The sequence below is a fragment of the Sander lucioperca genome, chromosome 1 (genome assembly GCF_008315115.2).
Source record: "Sander lucioperca isolate FBNREF2018 chromosome 1, SLUC_FBN_1.2, whole genome shotgun sequence".
Lineage (NCBI taxonomy): Eukaryota > Metazoa > Chordata > Actinopteri > Perciformes > Percidae > Sander > Sander lucioperca.
Window position 1 is genome coordinate 28,778,708 of NC_050173.1, and position 19,084 is coordinate 28,797,791.

Here is a 19,084-nt window from a genome sequence, read left to right on the forward strand (position 1 = left end):
CTCAAGCCATATTAAAGGCTGAAAAACACAGATGTGTGAAGAGAGATCTCTCTGCATCGGCTTTATTGTCGGCGATAATGAGCCTGCCACAGACGGCTGGGGGGGCTGCCTCGGCCTTGGGTGTAATGTAGGGATAACTGTTACAGCGAAGATGCAAGGAGAAGGAGAAGAGTTAAAATATGTTTGTATAGGAAGAGGAGGCATGAAGACTGCAGGAAGAGAGAGGACTCAGGAGGATCAGCTCTGGTGTGATTAGCAGGAGGTGTACGCCGAACTTATGCTTCAAAAAACAAAACTTTGCTGCAATCTTTCCTCCTCACCAAACAGCTGAGAGGTTTTCAGTACATCTTTACCTTCTAAATCTATGTACAGTTCAACAATGGCTTTGCTTAGTTTTTGCTTCATAAGATCTAATTCAGTGGTTCCCAACCTTTCAGATCTGTGTCCCCCTAAAACACACAAATGTAATGTGCCTACCAGCAGTGATCAGTTCAATTGTAATTGTAATTGTTTCTTCTCAGATTGTATTTTGTTTTTTTAATTTCTAAGGGGAAATATTCACAGTATTTCATAAGAGAAAAAGCACACATTTTAGTATTATGTAGCTGAAATTTGTCTTTTTCCTATTCTGTTAAAAGGAATACTTTATCAGGGAATACACTTTTGATTAGATTTTTTGCTAAGAGTTAGTTAAGAAGATCGATGTCACTCTCATGTCTGTACGCTAAATATGAAGCTACAGCCAGCAGCTGGTTAGCATAGCTTAGCATTAGACTGGAAACAGGGAAATGGCTAGCCTGGCTCTGTCCAAAGTTCAAAAATACACCTTCCAGCACCTCTAAAGCTATTTTTTTTAATTTAATCTGTACAAAAAAACAAAAACAAAGTGTGAGAATGACAGGAAGTCAAGAAAGTTCCAGCTGTAAAAACAATACACTTTTTGTGTTTTGTACACAATAATCAAATGCGATACAGCATAATAATTAGTGAGCTTTAGAGGTGCTGGCAGGCTCATGTTTTACCTTTGGACAGAGCCAGGCTAGCTGTTTCCCTCTGTTCCCAGTCTTTATGCTAAGCTAACCATCTCCTGGCTGTAGCTTCATATTTACTATACAGACATGAGAGTATCGATCTTCTTATCTAACTCTCAGCAGGAAAGCAAATAAGCTTTTTCCCAAAATGTCTATTCCTTAAATAATCGCGTGACCCCTTATGGGGGTCCTAACCTCCAGGTTGGGAACCACTAGACTAATTAAGTGTATAAACGTTGGCATTTCTCATTTAACACAGTATCAGTGGTTAGAACGGATCTCAAGCCTTCTCTGTTGGTCCTAAGTTGCATTATGATAAGGCACTGTTACTACTTGTGCCTACTATCATCAGAAGTCAGGCCCTTTCTCTCACAGACAATGGGACTCTGGCCGAGCGTCTCCTGGGTACAAGACTTTATCTGTGCGTCCAGCAATTTCATCTATTTCAGAGCACCGACGTCACACTACATCCGTGATATATAAAAATGGAAGGACATGCGTTGGTCTGGATCACTTTAAAAAAAAAAAAAGATGCACGTAAGTAACAACAGTACTGATGCAGCAATATCAGAATACAAGGTAGATTTAGACTTTTCTGGAAGGAGCCTTTAGGATATCTCAAGCTAAGGATTTGCACATCCTCCCCCTGCCTGGACATCAGGTGTTAACCCTTCTGTCCACACTCATCTAAAAGCTGCTTGTCCAGCCTTCCCATGGTTTGCATAGGGCATGTAATATGCACACAACAGAAAACTATGTATGACGTTTTATACATGTCCAGAAGTAATATTGTCTTTGCCAGACACTTGCAAGGAGTATATTTGAACTGGCCTCTCACAACAAATGTCATTATGCAATTTTAAATAAAGAACAAAAGTAGTACTGACAATCAGAGCGACCCACAGGTGACTTGTGGGGAATTCATACGCATAGATTTTTTTTCTCTGCAGTTCTTCCAGCAGCTTCTCCCCCTGCGTGTCTTTTCCATGCAGTGTTCAGGACACAGAGGAAGCTGCTGACTTTCCATTAAATCCCTCCCCCTGCAGCAGGAGTAGGTGTCAATCAAACGGCTCTGCAGCTACTGGTGAGGAGAAGAGGGAAGAGGAGGAGCTGCTGCAGAAACTCTCCTCTTCTGGTGGAATGTAGGGCGGGCGTCGGAGAATAACTGAGTCACCCGCACAGTAATCACACATTGATTATTAATGTTTCAGTTCCTGACCAGGCAGGATGCAGGGGGAAATGGCTACAACGAGAGCCACCCCCTCATGCAGCTAATGGGCCTTGTCCTTAACGATGGATGCCTCTGCATCCGTCTCGGGTGAAGCCAGGGGCGGGACCTTTGGAGCAGGAGGGACTTCGTCTTTGGGGGGGGCGCTCGTCTCTGCTGAAGCGGCAATGCTCGGCTTGGCATCATCAGGTGTGTGCTCGTTAGGGATGAGTGGAGCTGTGGTTTTCTGTAGGCAGAAAAAATATAACCCATATTACATTAGAGCAATAACCTATATTACACATTTCAAACAGACATATAAACACTATTTGTTGAAAGGACATACCCGCAACCATTGATTTAAATCTTATATACTATCTTGCTCACACCTTAAAGTCATCTTCTCTGTAATGTCTGTGTAGCTGTTTGTTTTGTCATTTGTCTTTTTTTTTTTTTTTAATGGTAATTTGATTCTGTCTCTTATGTGCTGCAGAACAGGAACCTGCTGTAAACCAGTTTCAATTTAACACATTCAAAAATGTTACTTTTATCATTTTCCTGTATAATAATAATAATAATAATAATAATAATAATACAAATGAAAGTAATGAAAGTAGTACAAGTGTGCAAAAACACTCAAGCACTCTTGGGTACTCTGGATTTTTCATAACCATTCTGGAAATATAAAATAGTTCAAACTATAATTTCTACTGTGTAATGCTTAATAACATTACGTTCTGCAGTACCTGAGTAGCAATGAAACATATTAATGTCAACATTATCTACAGCAACACTGAGGAGAGAGACTCCACGATTTTATTTTAACATGAAAAAGTAGTGCACACATGGCTAATGATCTATTAGCCAAAAATAGAATGAACACTTATAAATGGATCAACAGCAGCAACTATGTAAAGAGCCACAAAATGGTTCCACATCCATGCATCTCAAGATGGATTATCAATGTCACTTCGATAATAAAAGTACTTTCCCCTTCCTTACACCTCCTTTCTTCTCTCCAACACTTTCTGTAATTGGTTTAAGACTGTTTTTTCACGTCTGCTCTGTATTCACTGTTGAGCTTTGCAGCCTCAATCCACTTCAAAGCCAGAGAAGTGTATGTGTGTGTGTGTGTGTGTGTGTGTGTGTGTGTGTGTGTGTGTGTCCACTCACCGTGGTTTGTGACACTGGGTTGCTGCTGCTGAAGGAGGAGGGTGCAGCAGACGTTGCAGAAACAGATGAATCCTCCTGCATCAGTCCTCTTCTGTCCAAGACGCTGGAGAGCGAGACAAGGCAATCAGTCACTAACTGCATCCTGCTTGTTATTCGCCAGGACGAGGTGTAGGAGAGGGACAAATCTAAAAGTCTAATCTATCACATGCACTGATACAGAACTCACTGATAACAGTAGGAAGACAGCATCAACTTAATCCAGACAAAATGACAATAAAAGAAACAAGAAAGAAGCATTCTGTGTAGTGCAAGTCTTAATCTGACAGAGTTACCTCGGGTACACAGGCCCACAGAGCACCTCGCAGCAGTTTTTAATGATGTTCTTGTGGCTGTACGGGTTCTGGACTCTGTTCTTTCCCGACCAGGATCCTTTAATCTGGGAAAAAACAAGATGTTTTTGAACACTCATCAAAACACTCATCACTGGAGCAGCAATCCTTCCCAAACTACATCCCTGATTTTCCCTGTGCTTATACCTTATTCAAAAGCACAATTCCTTTTTTTTTTTTTTTTTTTTTAGATGTTGTTCCCACAGGCTTGGCTTTGACCTACTAAAAAGGATCTTGTCAGGATTTTAATGATTCCTGGTTTAATGGGAACTCGATGTGCCGACGGGTGCCGACGGGTGCCAACGAGTGCAACGAGATTACAACCGCTTTAATAATTCATTGAAGATTCAGAGAATTCATACAAAGGATTCCCCCAGCAATAAATAACGTCCTTCCACACTGCACTGCATATATGCTTTCAGTCATACGCATTATTTGGCAGCTAACAGGAGACGAAATATCCGGTTTTCTTAAGGATGGAACAATCACCTTATTCCACACTGACTGCATCATATACATATTATGTATTGGCTTGTTTCATATTCGTACGTTGTTTGCAGTGAGTGAAATATTCAAACCCAGGACTTCACACTTTGTATGGCTGCACAGATACATCAAATGAAAATATTCTAGATGTCTTGTGCATCATTTTATACATGTCCACAAAATCCAGCCTGACATATCTGGTATGTTTGGGATCTCCACTCTCTCAGGTTACATACAGGTTGGTTGGAAGGAATACCTACAGATTCTTCTCTGTGCTGAAAACCCCCACCTCTTCTGCATGTTTTTTGGATGGAATAAAAAATAATGTCATCTATATATTTTTTATTTACAGTTAATATATATTAAAGTTAATAGCACTATAATTGAACATTAATCAAAGATAAGACAGTAAAACAAAATTGCTCTTTTTAGTAAAGATTGAAATACAATTTTATTAATAATTTCTATCAAGGAAACAAACATGATTTTAAGCAGAGTTACTGCATTTAAAAATATATATATTTTAATCGTTTTTGTTATTCTACCATTGAAAAGCACAATAAGCAATGATGTCATCATAATTTCTGAAGTAATGGATTAAAATAAACTACAAATACTGGTTAGATTATATTCTTATTTACCCAAGATGCATGCAGAAAAAGTAGATTGCTACAAACCCCAATTCCAATGAAGTTGGGACGTTGTGTAAAACATAAAATAAAAACAGAATATAATGATTTGCAAATCATTTTCAACCTATATTCAACTGAATACACTACAAAGACAAGGTGATGTAACAGTCGTAAACATGCCCCTGTCCCAGCTTTTTTGGAACCTGTTGCAGACATCAAATTCAAAATGAGTGAATATTTGCAAAAAAAAAAACAATGTTTATCACTTTGAACATTAAATATCTGGTCTTTGTAGTGTATTCAATTGAATATAGGTTGGAAAGAATTTGCAAAATCATTGTATTCTGTTTTTAATTACGTTTTACAAAACGTCCCAACTTCATTGGAATTGGGGTTTGTAGATTGACATATATAATTGACCCCTAAATATAACAAAGTTAAGGTGCACAGTATGAGTTTGTACTGACTGACTGTCCGGCGACTCAAAGAAAACAGCTTTTCTTTGGTTGCAGTAGATCTAGGTCAACAGTCTGCCCATAAGGTACTTTACTACTGCATGTCTAAGTGTACTCTGTGTGTGCGTGCGTGTGCAGGAGACACAGCCTGTGTTATCCTGAAGGGGAGACCAGAGCAGCTACAACACTCAAGGTGCCTTCTCTTGTTCGCCCTTATTCCCCCATCTCTAACTCCTCTTCTCGTCCTCTCAACCCCTCCACCTCCCCTTATCTCTGCCACAGCAGTATTTCTGGCAGCGTGCCCATCCCCTGCAGGTATCGATGCATCTATTATTAGGCCAATCACAGATATCGAAGCAGCCGGGCTGACAGTGATTGTTTCAACTCCTGGAGCAACATTACACTGTACTTTAGGTGGACATTGCAGAGCTTCATTACTAGTACATGAAAAAAATGAGGCCAGTTTCCCCATAGGAAAGAAAAAGTTAAATTATAAATTAATCATTACAACAAAGTATGAGTGCACTCTCTTGCTTTCAGCCATCTAGAACCTCCCACCACCATCGCTGCTGCTGCTGCTGCTCCCTGCTTCTTGTCAGAGCCTCTGCATTGCAGATCTGGGCTAACAAGGCCTCCAATAAAGTATACACAGTAACAACATAAATGACTCCCTCTCACCACTCATCTTCTGCTTCACATCAACCTGAATATACGCACGCGTGCGTGCGTGCGTGCGTGCGTGCGTGGGTGCGTGCGTGCGTGTTGTCTGAATAATGACTCAATGGAAATATGATCTAGCAATCAATACTTTTTTCCTCATTTAGCCTCACAAGCTTCTAAATGTAGCTGACAAGTTGAGTCAGAAACCAGCTGGTCTGTTTTTGTTCTTAATTCTGCTCAGTTCGATCATTGTTTTTATTAGGAATAGCAGCTCTTCATGCATATTTTTAGATCATTAAGAGTACGTCAGCTCGGTGAGCAGGGATGAGTCCAAGTATTGAGATGTTGTTTTTTCTTCTCTGTTTTCTTTCAACACTTTCTGTATTTGCTTTACAATAGTTTACAATGCAATAGCATTGTTTAACAAGCTACAGTTTACCAGCCCTTTGTCCTTCAGTGATGAAAGAGGCCGAGCCGTTGTCAAGGAAACAGCTTTGTAGTGTTAGAAATTGTACTGTTTACCTCTTTGTGATGTGGGTTTGTTTTCCAGCCACGTGAAGCCTGGCTGCCTGATCACAACATTTACACACATATTCTATTATTATATACTGTTATAAATAACTTTGACGATTACATTAATCTAAATCTAATTTTAAAACAAATCTTTATCTAAAGTCTTAAATATGTGAGGTCTAGAGATATATCTGCACTGTTTTTATCTCATCTGTAAATGATCAGTGGGGGAGGACTTTGCTCTAACATGACATTTATGGTACATTCACCAGTGATATGAGGTTATATTGTTTGGATAGGTGAAAATAATGGTAGCAACTCAGATGAGCACCAATCAGCAGTACCAAAAGTGCCTAAATATTTCTGTCTCAGTTCTCCCGTCTACACTTGTTGGGTGATCAAAGAGATATCTGTTCATTTTTGAAAGCGGAATACAACCAAGAAGCATTTCATTGCTTCTAGCCAGATGATGAAAAGGTGTAAATGCATGGATCTCTTTTTATATATAAGCAAAACTGTAAGTGTTAGTGTAAATAAACTAATAAAAGTGCACGTTATTCTTCTTCTGGTGTTTTTTGGCTGGAAAACAATTTACACGTGGTCCTGGAAAACCAAGATGTTGCAATCAGATCTGTGGTCTGGCCAACAGAGACACATTTATGTAAATGTAATGTAAACGAAAAGTGTGAAAAATGCATCTGGATTTTTGTGTAAATGAGAGTTCACTTGTAAAGAACGCAACATGAACTCTATAGGGTTATCTCAGGACACTTTACAGATAGAGTAGGTCTAGACCACACACACTATAATTTACAGAGACCCAACAATTCCTCCCAAGAGCAACTGTACCCAGCGGCGAGGAAAAAACTCGGACAGAAGCTGGCTCTTGGTTGGTGGCCATCTGCCACGACCGGTTGGTCCGTATTCAGGTGTTTTTTCCAAGAGTTTTAGTTGGTAAGACCAAGATCAGTCTTTGAGAGCATGATTTTGAAAATTTTAGAGAAAAACTAGACCAACAAAACAATGAGTTAATCCTGTTGGTCCATGTGTTCACAACTCATGGTTCATTTGCATAAAGACAGCATAAAACCTAAACAAACTAGATGCAAAGTCTAGCATTGTGCTTCACAGGATGATTCATACCTAAAACAAACTGTAGATGTGAAAGCATTAGTCATGCAGTAAGATGCACTTACATCCTCGTTGGTGGTCTGGTTGAGAGAGATCAGGTAGGTGTGGAAGCCGGTCAGTCCCACCACTGACCACAGGGTGAAGAAACACACCAACACCTCCAGCACAGTGGACCCGAGTTAAGAAAACAGCAACAGATGTTTTCTGCCGGATACGTGGTCACTAATTACACACTGGACAGCAGGTGACGGCAGAATGGCAGACAATTATGCACCATGATTAAATGCAGTGACGGCCAGCTAAAGGTTGGAAATTTAGTTCAGTTCCATCAATAATCTCAAATTACTTTCAACTGATCATTCGTTAAGCCCTGCACCCACTTAGTTAGTGTACATATGCATTACTATTGAAAGCAGTTTCTCATTAGGGCTGAAATGACAACTGACACTAGCATATTTTATCAGCTGGAGCTAGCCATCTAATTAAAGGGGCGCTATGCAGTTTTGGCCATTTCTTCGCTGTTTTCTCACTTTTTGCTCGCAGGTTTCTCTATAGAGCTCCCCCTACAGCTTCGGAATAGATATTTGGCAGCTCCTCTGTTTACTTGTGTCTGACTCATCACTCGGTCAGTCTGCCGTTTCCTCTTTCTCTGTTCCTCCGACAATGCTTTCCTAGCTTTCTGCTTCTTTTTTGCCGGCTCAGCCATGACGATAGTGTGAAAAACTCCATCGCTACCTTGTTAGCCGGTTCCTGAATGGGCGTATGTGTAATTTGTTACATCGCGAGACCTGATATCACGCGATACTTCCTGACGCTGAGGCCGGCGGCTCGCCAGCCGAAAGTTGCAAGGGTGGTTTTTCCGCTCACAGGCGCTAGGGGGGAGCGAGACGCCCACCATTCAACCTGAAAGAAGTCATATAACCATTCCAATGACTCCGAAGCTGTTCAGGTAAGGTAAATTAAGCTCAAAAAACTGCATAGTTCCCCTTTAAGCTAACGACGGCTCTATGAGTTGGTTGACAACGCTGTCTCCTAATGTTTTTTTAAAGTGTCCAGCTGATTTGTTATGAAACAAAAATCTTGCAAAAGGGGCATTTCTTAAATGTGCACTTGATGTTATTGTGCTGATAAACAAATGTGGCTAAAGCTACTTGTACCAGGAAAAAAGTCAGCATCCTCACCAGTTAAGAATCTGACTGGTAAGTATTACTGTACGTACACACCGCCGCCGACTTGAGCTTCTAAAGATACCGGAAGTCATTCATTTTCAATGGAAGCCGGCTTCTCTCAGTTGCAAGGAGCGTAAAATCTGTCGGCGTCGCGTTTTGGGCGTTTTGAGCGACCGGAGCGTCAATCAGAAAGTTGAAAGTAGGTCAACTTTATGGTAATGAGCTATGACGCGGTTCAGCGGCAAGCAGCGGCAACCAATCGGAATATAGATGTCCTTCGCGCTGGCTGATTCCAGAGAAACACACGATGTAAACTTTCGTTCCTACCAAAACATTAGTTCCGAGAAAAAGGAGGAAATGTTGCTGGGTTCCCTATCATTTATGATATTTGCGTATAGGGACCAGTTAACGTTACCTGCCGGTCACATGGTCTCTAAACAGTCCGCTCACGGTGAAGTCCTGCACGGATCAACAGCTGGCGGCTGCTCGCTCTGCCTGCATTCTGCTGCGGTTCAGTGGCTAACGAGCGAGTTAACTGCTAACAGACACCGCTGCGACCAACAACCAATACAAATTCTGTCATTATATATGTAATTTATAAAAGGTTTCTAGTGTCAGTGTATTGGCCGTGCAGTGGCTGCTTGTGCTTTTTCCATGATCGAACATAGAATGCTGCTACGTCAGAGCGGCCAAAGCGTCAAACAGCTTCCCCGGACTTTCTGACAAGCGTCCTTGACAGGGCGGCCAGGGCGGCCAGGGCGGCCAGAGCTTCTTTGCAGCTCAAGTCGGCGGCGGTGTGTACGTACAGTATAGAGTATGATATGGAAAGTTTTTAAGATAGGACTTTTATTTTGTTCTAACATCACCCTGTCAGATTTTCAGAAGTATGTTTCCTCTCAATGCTACAAGAAAAAAAGCTTTTAGGATGAAAACTAACCTATGATTTAGGCATATATAACGCTAGCTCAGGTTACATTGGCCGGGGTTGCTTATGTTAGAGCAGCAAAACACTTTATTTTTTACTTTTATTCCATTCATAACACTTTATTTTATCTTTTGTGTTTTTGGTTATGGAAAGTCTAAAAAAAAGGACTTGTTAAGAAATCCAAGTTTGACAGGCCTGCTGTGCCAGGTTACAGGCGCTAAGCTATTATTTGAATCACTGTTCGGGGAGAGGTTTGGGGAACGGCCATCGGGTTGTGATACTTGAAATTTATCGTTTTTCCATCTTCTATTCTAGGAAAGGCAAACATGGCCCATACAGCAGCTTTTTCTATGGTGTACACTGAGGTCAGAGCTTAAAAGGATATGTTCCAGGTGTTATCTTCAAAGTGTTCAAAAAGCCATTGTCTACTGAACCTGTGAACAGAGCAACACAGAGATGTTAAAAAGAAGACACTATAAAAATCCCACTCTACTGAAAGCACAATTACACCAGTATTAAGACAACAAGCCCAGAGCTAATTATCCTGAAAAGAAACACACTGTTTCCTTGTCTCTCTGTCTTGCTTTGGGTAGAACAAGGAAGCAGGAGGATGAGGATAAAGGAGGAATCATGTCAAGCTGTCAGCTGCTGTTGCGTGTCATGTCACGCTGCAGGAAAAGCCTGGTCTGAATTAGGTCATAGTTTCAGCACATGCATTTGCATATACAATAGAAGCAGCTAGTGAGCTTGTGTCACAGGTCACAGGTCGTCCTTCCTGTTTTGTCACATTATTTTATCTATCCATGTACTATTCTCCTACATGTTTGTTCCTTCTGATTGGACAAATGACTGACAGGATACTTACGCATCACCACATGAATGATGTCGAAGGTGAAGATATAAATGGTGAGCAGGGAGAGCGACAGGGTGAACATGTAGAAGAATCGGTAGTTCCTCTTGCCCACACAGTTGCCTACCCATGGACAGTGGTGATCAAAACGATCTGTGAAAAAGAGAAAAAAGTCACCATTAAATATGTAAAATATATTGTAGGCTGCGCACACAACTTTCTTAGCAACAGAAACTTTTGAAAATCAAAAGTGTTAAAAATACACCAGTATTTCTGTCAAAGACAACTTTGTGCATCAGCTTCTGTAAACTTGCAGTCTAAATATAGTGATCACTTCCTCTTTGCCGCTATGATTTGGAGGAGAGCCAGATGAAAGCAGGGCAGGGTCAAACGGACAGCAGGGAGTGCAGCGGTGTGTCTGCCGCACTGCCTGGATGGAGTTTCACAACAATATACAGTAAACATCGCAGCAGAAGCGAAAGACGTGAAGCAGCTCGTAGATAAAAGGTCAAAATAAATCGATCATTTTTATATTTACAGAGTAAAGTGTCAGTGCTGACTTTAGGTGTTCACATACATATTTTCACATACAGCGTAGAAATCACTTTTCATACAGTCCTAATATTTCTTTTAGCCACGCCAGCAGTATCGCCCTAGGGATTTTGGTCGGGCGGTTGGTCCACTACTTTAGTTAAAACTGAAATATCTCAACAACTAGGCTAAGGGATGGATTGTCATGACATTTTGTACAACCGTTCATTGTCCCCATATGATGAGTCCTGCTGACTTTGGTGATCCCCCTGACTCTTTCTTGTCCCCAACCCCCAACTTTTAGATTGTTATGTACACTGCAGCAGGACAATAATCCTTTATGCTGTTCACTCAATGTGGACAAAACCCTCTGATTAAAGCTGAAAGCACTTACTAGCTTGAAATTGCTATTTTGTCCATTTGAGAAGGAAAAATCAGATGTGTGCAGCAATTCAGAGGTCTGGAGCCAGGCGAGCACTTTACCCTCATAGTTATTGTTTAATTTGACTCCAGTGTGCTGCATACAGAGCTAAAACAACTGTCCAAGTATTCATAGACTATAGCCAACCAGACATCTCATAATATATTAACCAGAGAAGGCTCCAGGTACAAACAAATATAATTTGTGAAGCAAGTGTTTTTTTTTTTTATTATGCTGCATATTCTGTGAGAGACTTATATAGATAGAGACCGCTATATACAACGTAAGATTAAGGAGAAAAAGATATGACTGCAGTAAAAGACAGGCATGCTGCTGTGTCATGCTTGGAGTGTGTGTGTGTGTGTGTGTGTGTGTGTGTGTGTGTGTGTGTGTGTGTGTGTGTGTTTCTACAGCAGGTGGACACAGATGAACCAGTGTTCACAATGACTGAGCGCTTATTCCCTCACTGAGCCTCCACTGTCTCCTCTCATATCGCCTATGAGTCTACACTCCCTGCAGACGCATTCCTCAATCAGAAGCCAAATCAGTGTTATTCTGCAGGGTTGAGAGAACACACACACACACACACACACACTTTTAGGTCTACTTCCATCCTACCTTCTGACCTACAGTATATCAGTGTAAATAGTATCGGGACTTACAATCTTCGTTCCCAGGATCTTTCCCTTCTGTCTGTTCCAAAGGTTAGAACTGTGCTGGGGAAAAAGGCGTTTAAGTTTGCTGCTCCCTCTACATGGAACAAGTTACAGAAATCCATGAAACTTAATGAGCTGGTCTCATTGGTCACTTTTAAGAGGATGTTGATTGACTTGGAGGGAGCCACATCTGGCTGTAGATGTTTTGCCTGATGTGTTTAGGATTGTGGTTGACTTTGAGGGATTTGCTGTTTCAGATGTTTTTAGTGTTTTTGTGTTTGTATTTATGTGTGGTTGTACTGCTACCTGTCTTGGCCAGGACACTCTTGAAAGAGATTTTTAATCTCAATGAGTGTTTTCCTGGTTAAAAAAAAGGTAAATAAAATAAAGTAAAAACAACACTTCATAATTCAAAGCACATTCCATAAATAACACTTGCTGTTAAGTTTTCAGCCCATTTGATTCAGTTTTCTGAAACCTTTGTACCCTGTCTGCTTAGTCCAACATTTATTTATAAACTAATTATAAATGGTGACAAATGAATGCAGAGATGTAATTGAGATTGAGGCTTAATAATCATCATGTCAGCAAGCTATTTTTCCCCACAAAAACTACTCACCTTTCTATTTCTGAAAAACTGATTTCAATGAGCTGTCTTCTCACTTTGCAAAGCCTTTACATCAGATCAGAGGACATTTCTTACCAACGCAGTTGTCACAGATGCTGCAGTGAGATGCTCGAGGTGGTCGGAAGATCTTGCATGTGTAGCAGTACTTGAGCTTGACGATCTGGTTGTTGATCTGAACATTGCGGATTCGAGGTGGGGGTCGCTGCCCTGTGGGGACGTTCCCATTGGCAGCCTCTGTGGAAACCAAAAAATACATTTATTAGCAGGTGTTGGCAATCTTGGAAATGCAATAAATTATTAAAAAAGGTGTCATCTAATCACAATCTCATACACCACCACCACAAACTATGTCCACAAATTAACACCTCTGACAGTGTTTTCAGAAATAATGAACATTATAAGCTCCACAATTTCTTGCAGCCCTGTTGCACTGGATTGCATTAGAATGTACAGGTCTTAAACAGGCAGTGAGAAATGTGATATTCAGTGACAAGGACAAGAAAAAATGGGACATAAATCTTGACAGCTGAACCTTGAGGGTGTCAGTGAATGACAACATTGGCTCGATACTAGTATTGATGATGGTGGATTTATGTGAAATCATTATTGAGCTGTTAATATTATTTAAAAGCAACACTATAACACAGTGTCTGGCTTTGTTTGGGCTTCAACTAACCTTCCTAACACTGAAATATCTTTCAGGTGTGATGGTTTTGTTTCTGCAGTCACCAACCAAATTAAATTCTCATACGTTCACTTTTCTTGGCAATCCAGATCTTTCTGATTATGTAGCACTGCAGGAGCCAAGAGGGTAGAGAGGCTGGCTAATGACCAGAGGGCTGCTGGCTGGAATCTCTCAGGAGAGTAACTGTTAGTGAGAAATCTACCATTAAAACGCTGCATAGCGATGGCGTGAATGTGGAGATAATGGAAAAGAGCAAGCATGCTCATTTGACTTTCTGGGAATAAATGAAGATAAGGAATGTGGTATTTGTGGAAATGAAATTATCTGGGCTTGAGAATGTGTTCAGAGATGAGTAGAGGAACAAATCAACATAAACTAAGCTGCATTTGTATCATTTGTATTAAGCTCTGAATGAACATTCTCTGTTATGTAAAACAAAACAGTTTCTGTGTAAATAAATCAGTGGAACTAGCACGTTTACAAGCTTCCATAATACATCCACGGACATAAAGATTGTGAAATTTACTTTATCTGACAGCACAAACTGCTCTGCATTATACATCTACTGAATGTAGGATTAGTGGATTTCAGGATAAACCAGCAGAGAATAAATTAATGAGTCATCACTCACAGGTGATGATTCCCCTCCCTCGGGTAGCAAAGCCCTGTCTGCTAGTGGCATTATATATTCCAAGAGGATGCCTCTCCTCCTATTAGCATTTCCCGTCGGGACTTGTGGCTAACAGGCTGATGGGACAGAGCACTCATCCACATGCCTGCCTCAGCCTAAGAATGAGATCCATACCTGGCTTCTCCACAGGCTGTTATCTGTTTACGCCCATACTCATAACAGCAAACAGCTACCCTAACACATTAAAAAAAACATACTGTACAAGAGCTGAGAGAGTGTGGGATGGAAGTTGTTAAACTAAGTGCGTCATTTAGGCTGCTTCAGTGCATAGTCTTCATATGGTCATGTCTTGCTATTTTGGGAGATTCGCTGAGATGTATTTGGTCGAATGTAAAACATTCGACCAAATAAGGAAGGTATAACCATTCCCATAAGTGACAAAAAAAACTAAATGTGAATCACCTTGGGCTATGTGAACTTGTGATGATGATGATAATTAAAAGACTAAATGATCAGTGGAAGAAATAATCGACACCTTTATCAATAATCAAAATAATCATTACTTGCAGCTCTATTAACATAAATAATTCCCAATGAGATTTCCTCATTCACACTACATGTAGGAGCTGTATAGGTCATCACGACCACAGTTAGACCAGCGAGGCATTGTCATCCAGCGAGCAGTATGAGTCACAGTCATGATGAGAGAAGCGCTGGCTGTCAGCTAACCCATTCTCAGAGGACCGACTGCCTCAGCCTTGCTTTTACTACAGCCCTCCTCTGTCATGAGCCGAGACCAGTCTCCACCCATGCCTCTCGACTGGAGTGAGATAGCACGAGTGATGGCTGAAGGACAGCGTTAAACTTGAACAGAGACAAAGAGTGAACACTGAACAGCCACACAGGCAGACAGGGAGGGACAGGGGGTAAGGATGCAGGGAGCAGGCAGAGAGGGCTGTTGCAGAAATATTGCAGGACAAAAGCTTATCCCTCCACATATAAAATAGAGGCTGGACAGCCCAGGGAGTGGACATGAAAAAAAACAAAGATGCACTGCTTCTAAAGACAACAAGGCTTTTTCATCTTACAAAAGCTTTGTTGTCATTATGATACAGCGTATAGTTTGTTTTGTATAATGAGACAACAGGATCCCTTGTAATGAATGTGTGTGTTAGCTCAGTCTAACACACACATTCTCTACATCCACGGACGAGCACACCCAACCTTCAGTAACATAAAGCATAACAAACATGAATAAAACAGCAGGACTGAGGCTGTCTGCTCACTGCTTAACTAGCATATTCACTGAAGTATTTATGCCTCCAAAATACTTTTCCTTGAGCTACTTTCACCTAATTTAGACCTCATTTTAAACAAAAAAGAACAACCTAGATGATCATGATGTAACAGCACATGAACTGTAATAACCATATGTCCTGCTGTTGAGTTAACATTTTAATGGATGCAGATAAGGGATACGTGCCTGGAGGCATTATCAGTACTGATTGCACATAATAGCTATGCACACTTCAAGGTGAGGAGCTGGACTGCAATCTCACAAGAAGACATCTATAGATGTGCTAACAAACATTCTTCAGATTTACAAAACCATTGTATATTTGTAATTCTAGTCAAAATCTAAAATTTGATTTCACATGGTCATTTGACACATTGCAATTATAAAAATGTCGACTATACTTTAGCAGCTTTAAGATTAGTCTTCAAAGTACTGACACTATCACAAAACAGAATACATACACGTGATCCTGCCACATTGTGTGGAAATATTTATGGGAACTTGTTAAGGGATCTTTAAAATGCCACACACTTATTTTCTTAATCTTTGTCTTACTATGAGTGATGAGATTCTACGTACACATTATTTTCAACAGTTTTTTTATATTTCACATAAGAGATTTCTATAATTGTGGGGGGTTTTCTCTGTGCTCTTCAACAGCCGACTCTGAATATGATGACAGTTAATAATAATAATTTATACTTTATTGATCCCCAGGGGGGAGATTACAATTTTTTCACCCTGTAGTTAGAACACACCACACACATGCCTGAAATACACACACATGCTCAGGTCCTATACATGCACAAATGGAGAGATGTCAGAGTAAGAAGGCTGCGACTGCTGAACAGGCACCCCGAGCAGTTGGGGGTTCTGTGCCTTGCTCAAGAGCACCTTGGCAGTGCCCAGGAGATGAACTGGCATCTTTCCAGCTACCTGTCCACACTCCAGACTTTGGTCCATGCAGGGACTTGGATCAGCGACCCTCCGGTTCCAACCCAACTCCCTACTGACTGAGCTACTGCCACCGCACACTGTTTGGTCACTGTAAATCAAATCTGAGTTCTGAGTTTTTGAACGTTAAACTATTAATATAGAATACGTAAAGATGTTTTTCTAACTTTCTAACAACTAATAATGATTATTCAGTCATGAATATTCAATATTATAGAGAAAGATTTTTTAGGGGAATATCGGGAAGACAAGAGCTTAGGTGGTTAAGAAAATAAGAAAAGTGCTTAAAAGTACGCTGAAAATAAACAACATCTTTTAAACATTTTCTGTAAACCTGTAACTCACCAATTTCCATCTCGATGAATGTGGCTTCCTCTGGAAGAGCCCGTGGCAGCACCCCGGGGTCACTGAAGCTGGTCCTCAGCAACATGGCAATGACAAAGAGGAAGAGCAGAGCAGCGAAAACTGGTATGGCAGGAGACAGATGGACAGCCAGGTACGGACATCTGTAGGAAAACAAAGAACATAAGATAATCCAGTCTAAAAGCACAAGCCACAGTTTGTCGTCTGCAGTTTCTCTGTTTAGCCTTATAACAAAACTGTAAGTGAAAAACTTTTGTGCCTTGCTTTGTCATGATTAGAGCTGCTACGGTTAGTCGCCAGACTTTTGATCAGCAATTATTTCCATAACTGATTCATTATTTAAAATTTTTCTAAATCCAGCTTCTCCAATGTGAGTATTTGCTGTGTTTTTGTTTTGTATCATTGTAGGGCTGGGCGATATGGAGAAAATCAAATATCACAATATTTTTGACCAAATTCCTTTATCGATACGGCAACGATATTGTAGTGTTGACTATTGGTGCTTTCACAAAATATTCGCACAATGAAATTTTTGATAAATAATCATCAATAATGTGGATATAATGACTAAGTGGGTAAAGGCACAAAACAGGCTAGAACAGTCTGGTAAGTTCAGAAAATGACATCACTTTACTGTAATGCAGCCTTTAAAACCAGTAAAAGACAACACTTAACGTCATATTACGATATCCAAAATCTAAGCCGATATATAATCTTATATCACGATATCAATATAATATCAATATATTGCCCAGCCCTATATCATTGTTAACATTTTTCAACATATTTTGGACTGTTCGATGGACACTTGGATCTGGGGAAATGTGATGGACGTTTTTCAAACATTTCTGACATTTTATAGACAAAATGATTAATAATTGCAAGATGAATTGAATTGTTAGTTGTAGCCTTAAATTTCATGCCAAAATAAATACTTCGAATTATAATATTTTATATTTTTGCATCACAGATACACATGAAGACACACTGCAGACCTTAACAGAAGTGGGAGAGCCCTCTCAAAAAGAGCATGTGCAGAAAGGGCATGACACTACACTGTACATATTCTGAACTGGTGTTCTGAGCAGAAGGTCATGAACCGTGTGAGCGGCCCTTTCTCTGGGACATTGCCGAAGTCATGGCCGTGAATAAACACCATGCAACACCCACCCTCACCTTCTGCAGTAAGAGTGGAGAAACATTACCATAACTCCGTTTGTCAGGCCTCTGAGATTAGAGCCAGCAGGGCTCCACCGAGAAGGCCTGCTGCTCAGAGCGATAACAGATGCGAGCTGCAGTGCAAAGTGCTGCGACAGAACAGAGCAGCAGCAAAGGCTTCTGCATGAAGTTATTAATAGTTAAAATGTGCAGCCTCATCTGCCTCCCAAGTGGCTGTGATCATATATTCATAATACAACACTAATGTTGCACTACAGGATAGCAAGGTATTGTGCCATATCCTGTACAAGACTAAAGTTTGTACTGCATGTCTTGCATAAAGCCTGCGCACACAGCTGACACACATACAGTATTTGATGAAAAGATGGAAGTTTGGACCCTTGAAACTCTAAAACATTTTCAAAACTCTCCTCTAAAGAGACACACATCAGTTATTTCATAAGGCTATGTTACATTTTCATATTATTCTCTTTTGTTGAAGTAGAACGTACATACATAACATTTTTCGATTAATTAATTAGTGGATTGACAAAACATAAATCTGCAGCTTTTTTGATAATTGATTGCTTGTTCAAGTCATTTTTCAAGCAAAAGTCCTATAAATGGTATGGTTCCAGCATCTCAAATGTAAGAACTTGCACTTTACTCCTATAGCCATTTCAATACCAATGTGCTTGAGTACAGAGTCAACACAACATAAAAGAGGTATCTGTCCAAATACTTATGGACTGCGCTGTACATCTGACATCCATAATAAGAGCTGAGGCAACTGGTCATTTAATCGAATCAGCAAAAGTGACTGAGCTACTTTCATTTGTTTTATATTTTTTAAGATGATCTTTGACTTTTGGACCCTGACAACAATCATCTACATTTTATTCATTCTTACACACACACACACACACACACACCAACTGCTAGTCAGCACAACATAACAGAGAACAAAGTCCACCTGATTAGTCGCACCTGTTCATGTAGACACACCATGCAGGTACGTCAGCATACCTGTGCACTGACAAGACACACACACACACACACACACACAAACTGGTATGAGCAGTTTCCCTGCAGAGCCTCCTTTCACACTAATGGAAATTAGGAGCAGAGATCAAATCAAC

General features: G+C 40.4%; 1 protein-coding gene across 1 annotated transcript in view; it reads right to left on the reverse strand.

The window, feature by feature from the left end:
- Positions 1-540: 540 nt before the first annotated feature.
- The window catches only part of zdhhc9 (zinc finger DHHC-type palmitoyltransferase 9), a 27,828-nt gene continuing 9,284 nt past the window's right edge, over positions 541-19,084 (reverse strand). The window contains exons 2-9 of the mRNA XM_031302876.2: positions 16,770-16,930; positions 12,933-13,091; positions 10,637-10,774; positions 10,157-10,205; positions 7,743-7,845; positions 3,744-3,847; positions 3,412-3,514; positions 541-2,485 (exon numbers count right to left, since the gene is read on the reverse strand). Coding sequence (XP_031158736.1) covers positions 2,303-2,485; positions 3,412-3,514; positions 3,744-3,847; positions 7,743-7,845; positions 10,157-10,205; positions 10,637-10,774; positions 12,933-13,091; positions 16,770-16,930 — 1,000 coding nt within the window. The 3' untranslated portion in view covers positions 541-2,302. The remainder of the gene's footprint in view (positions 2,486-3,411; positions 3,515-3,743; positions 3,848-7,742; positions 7,846-10,156; positions 10,206-10,636; positions 10,775-12,932; positions 13,092-16,769; positions 16,931-19,084) is intronic.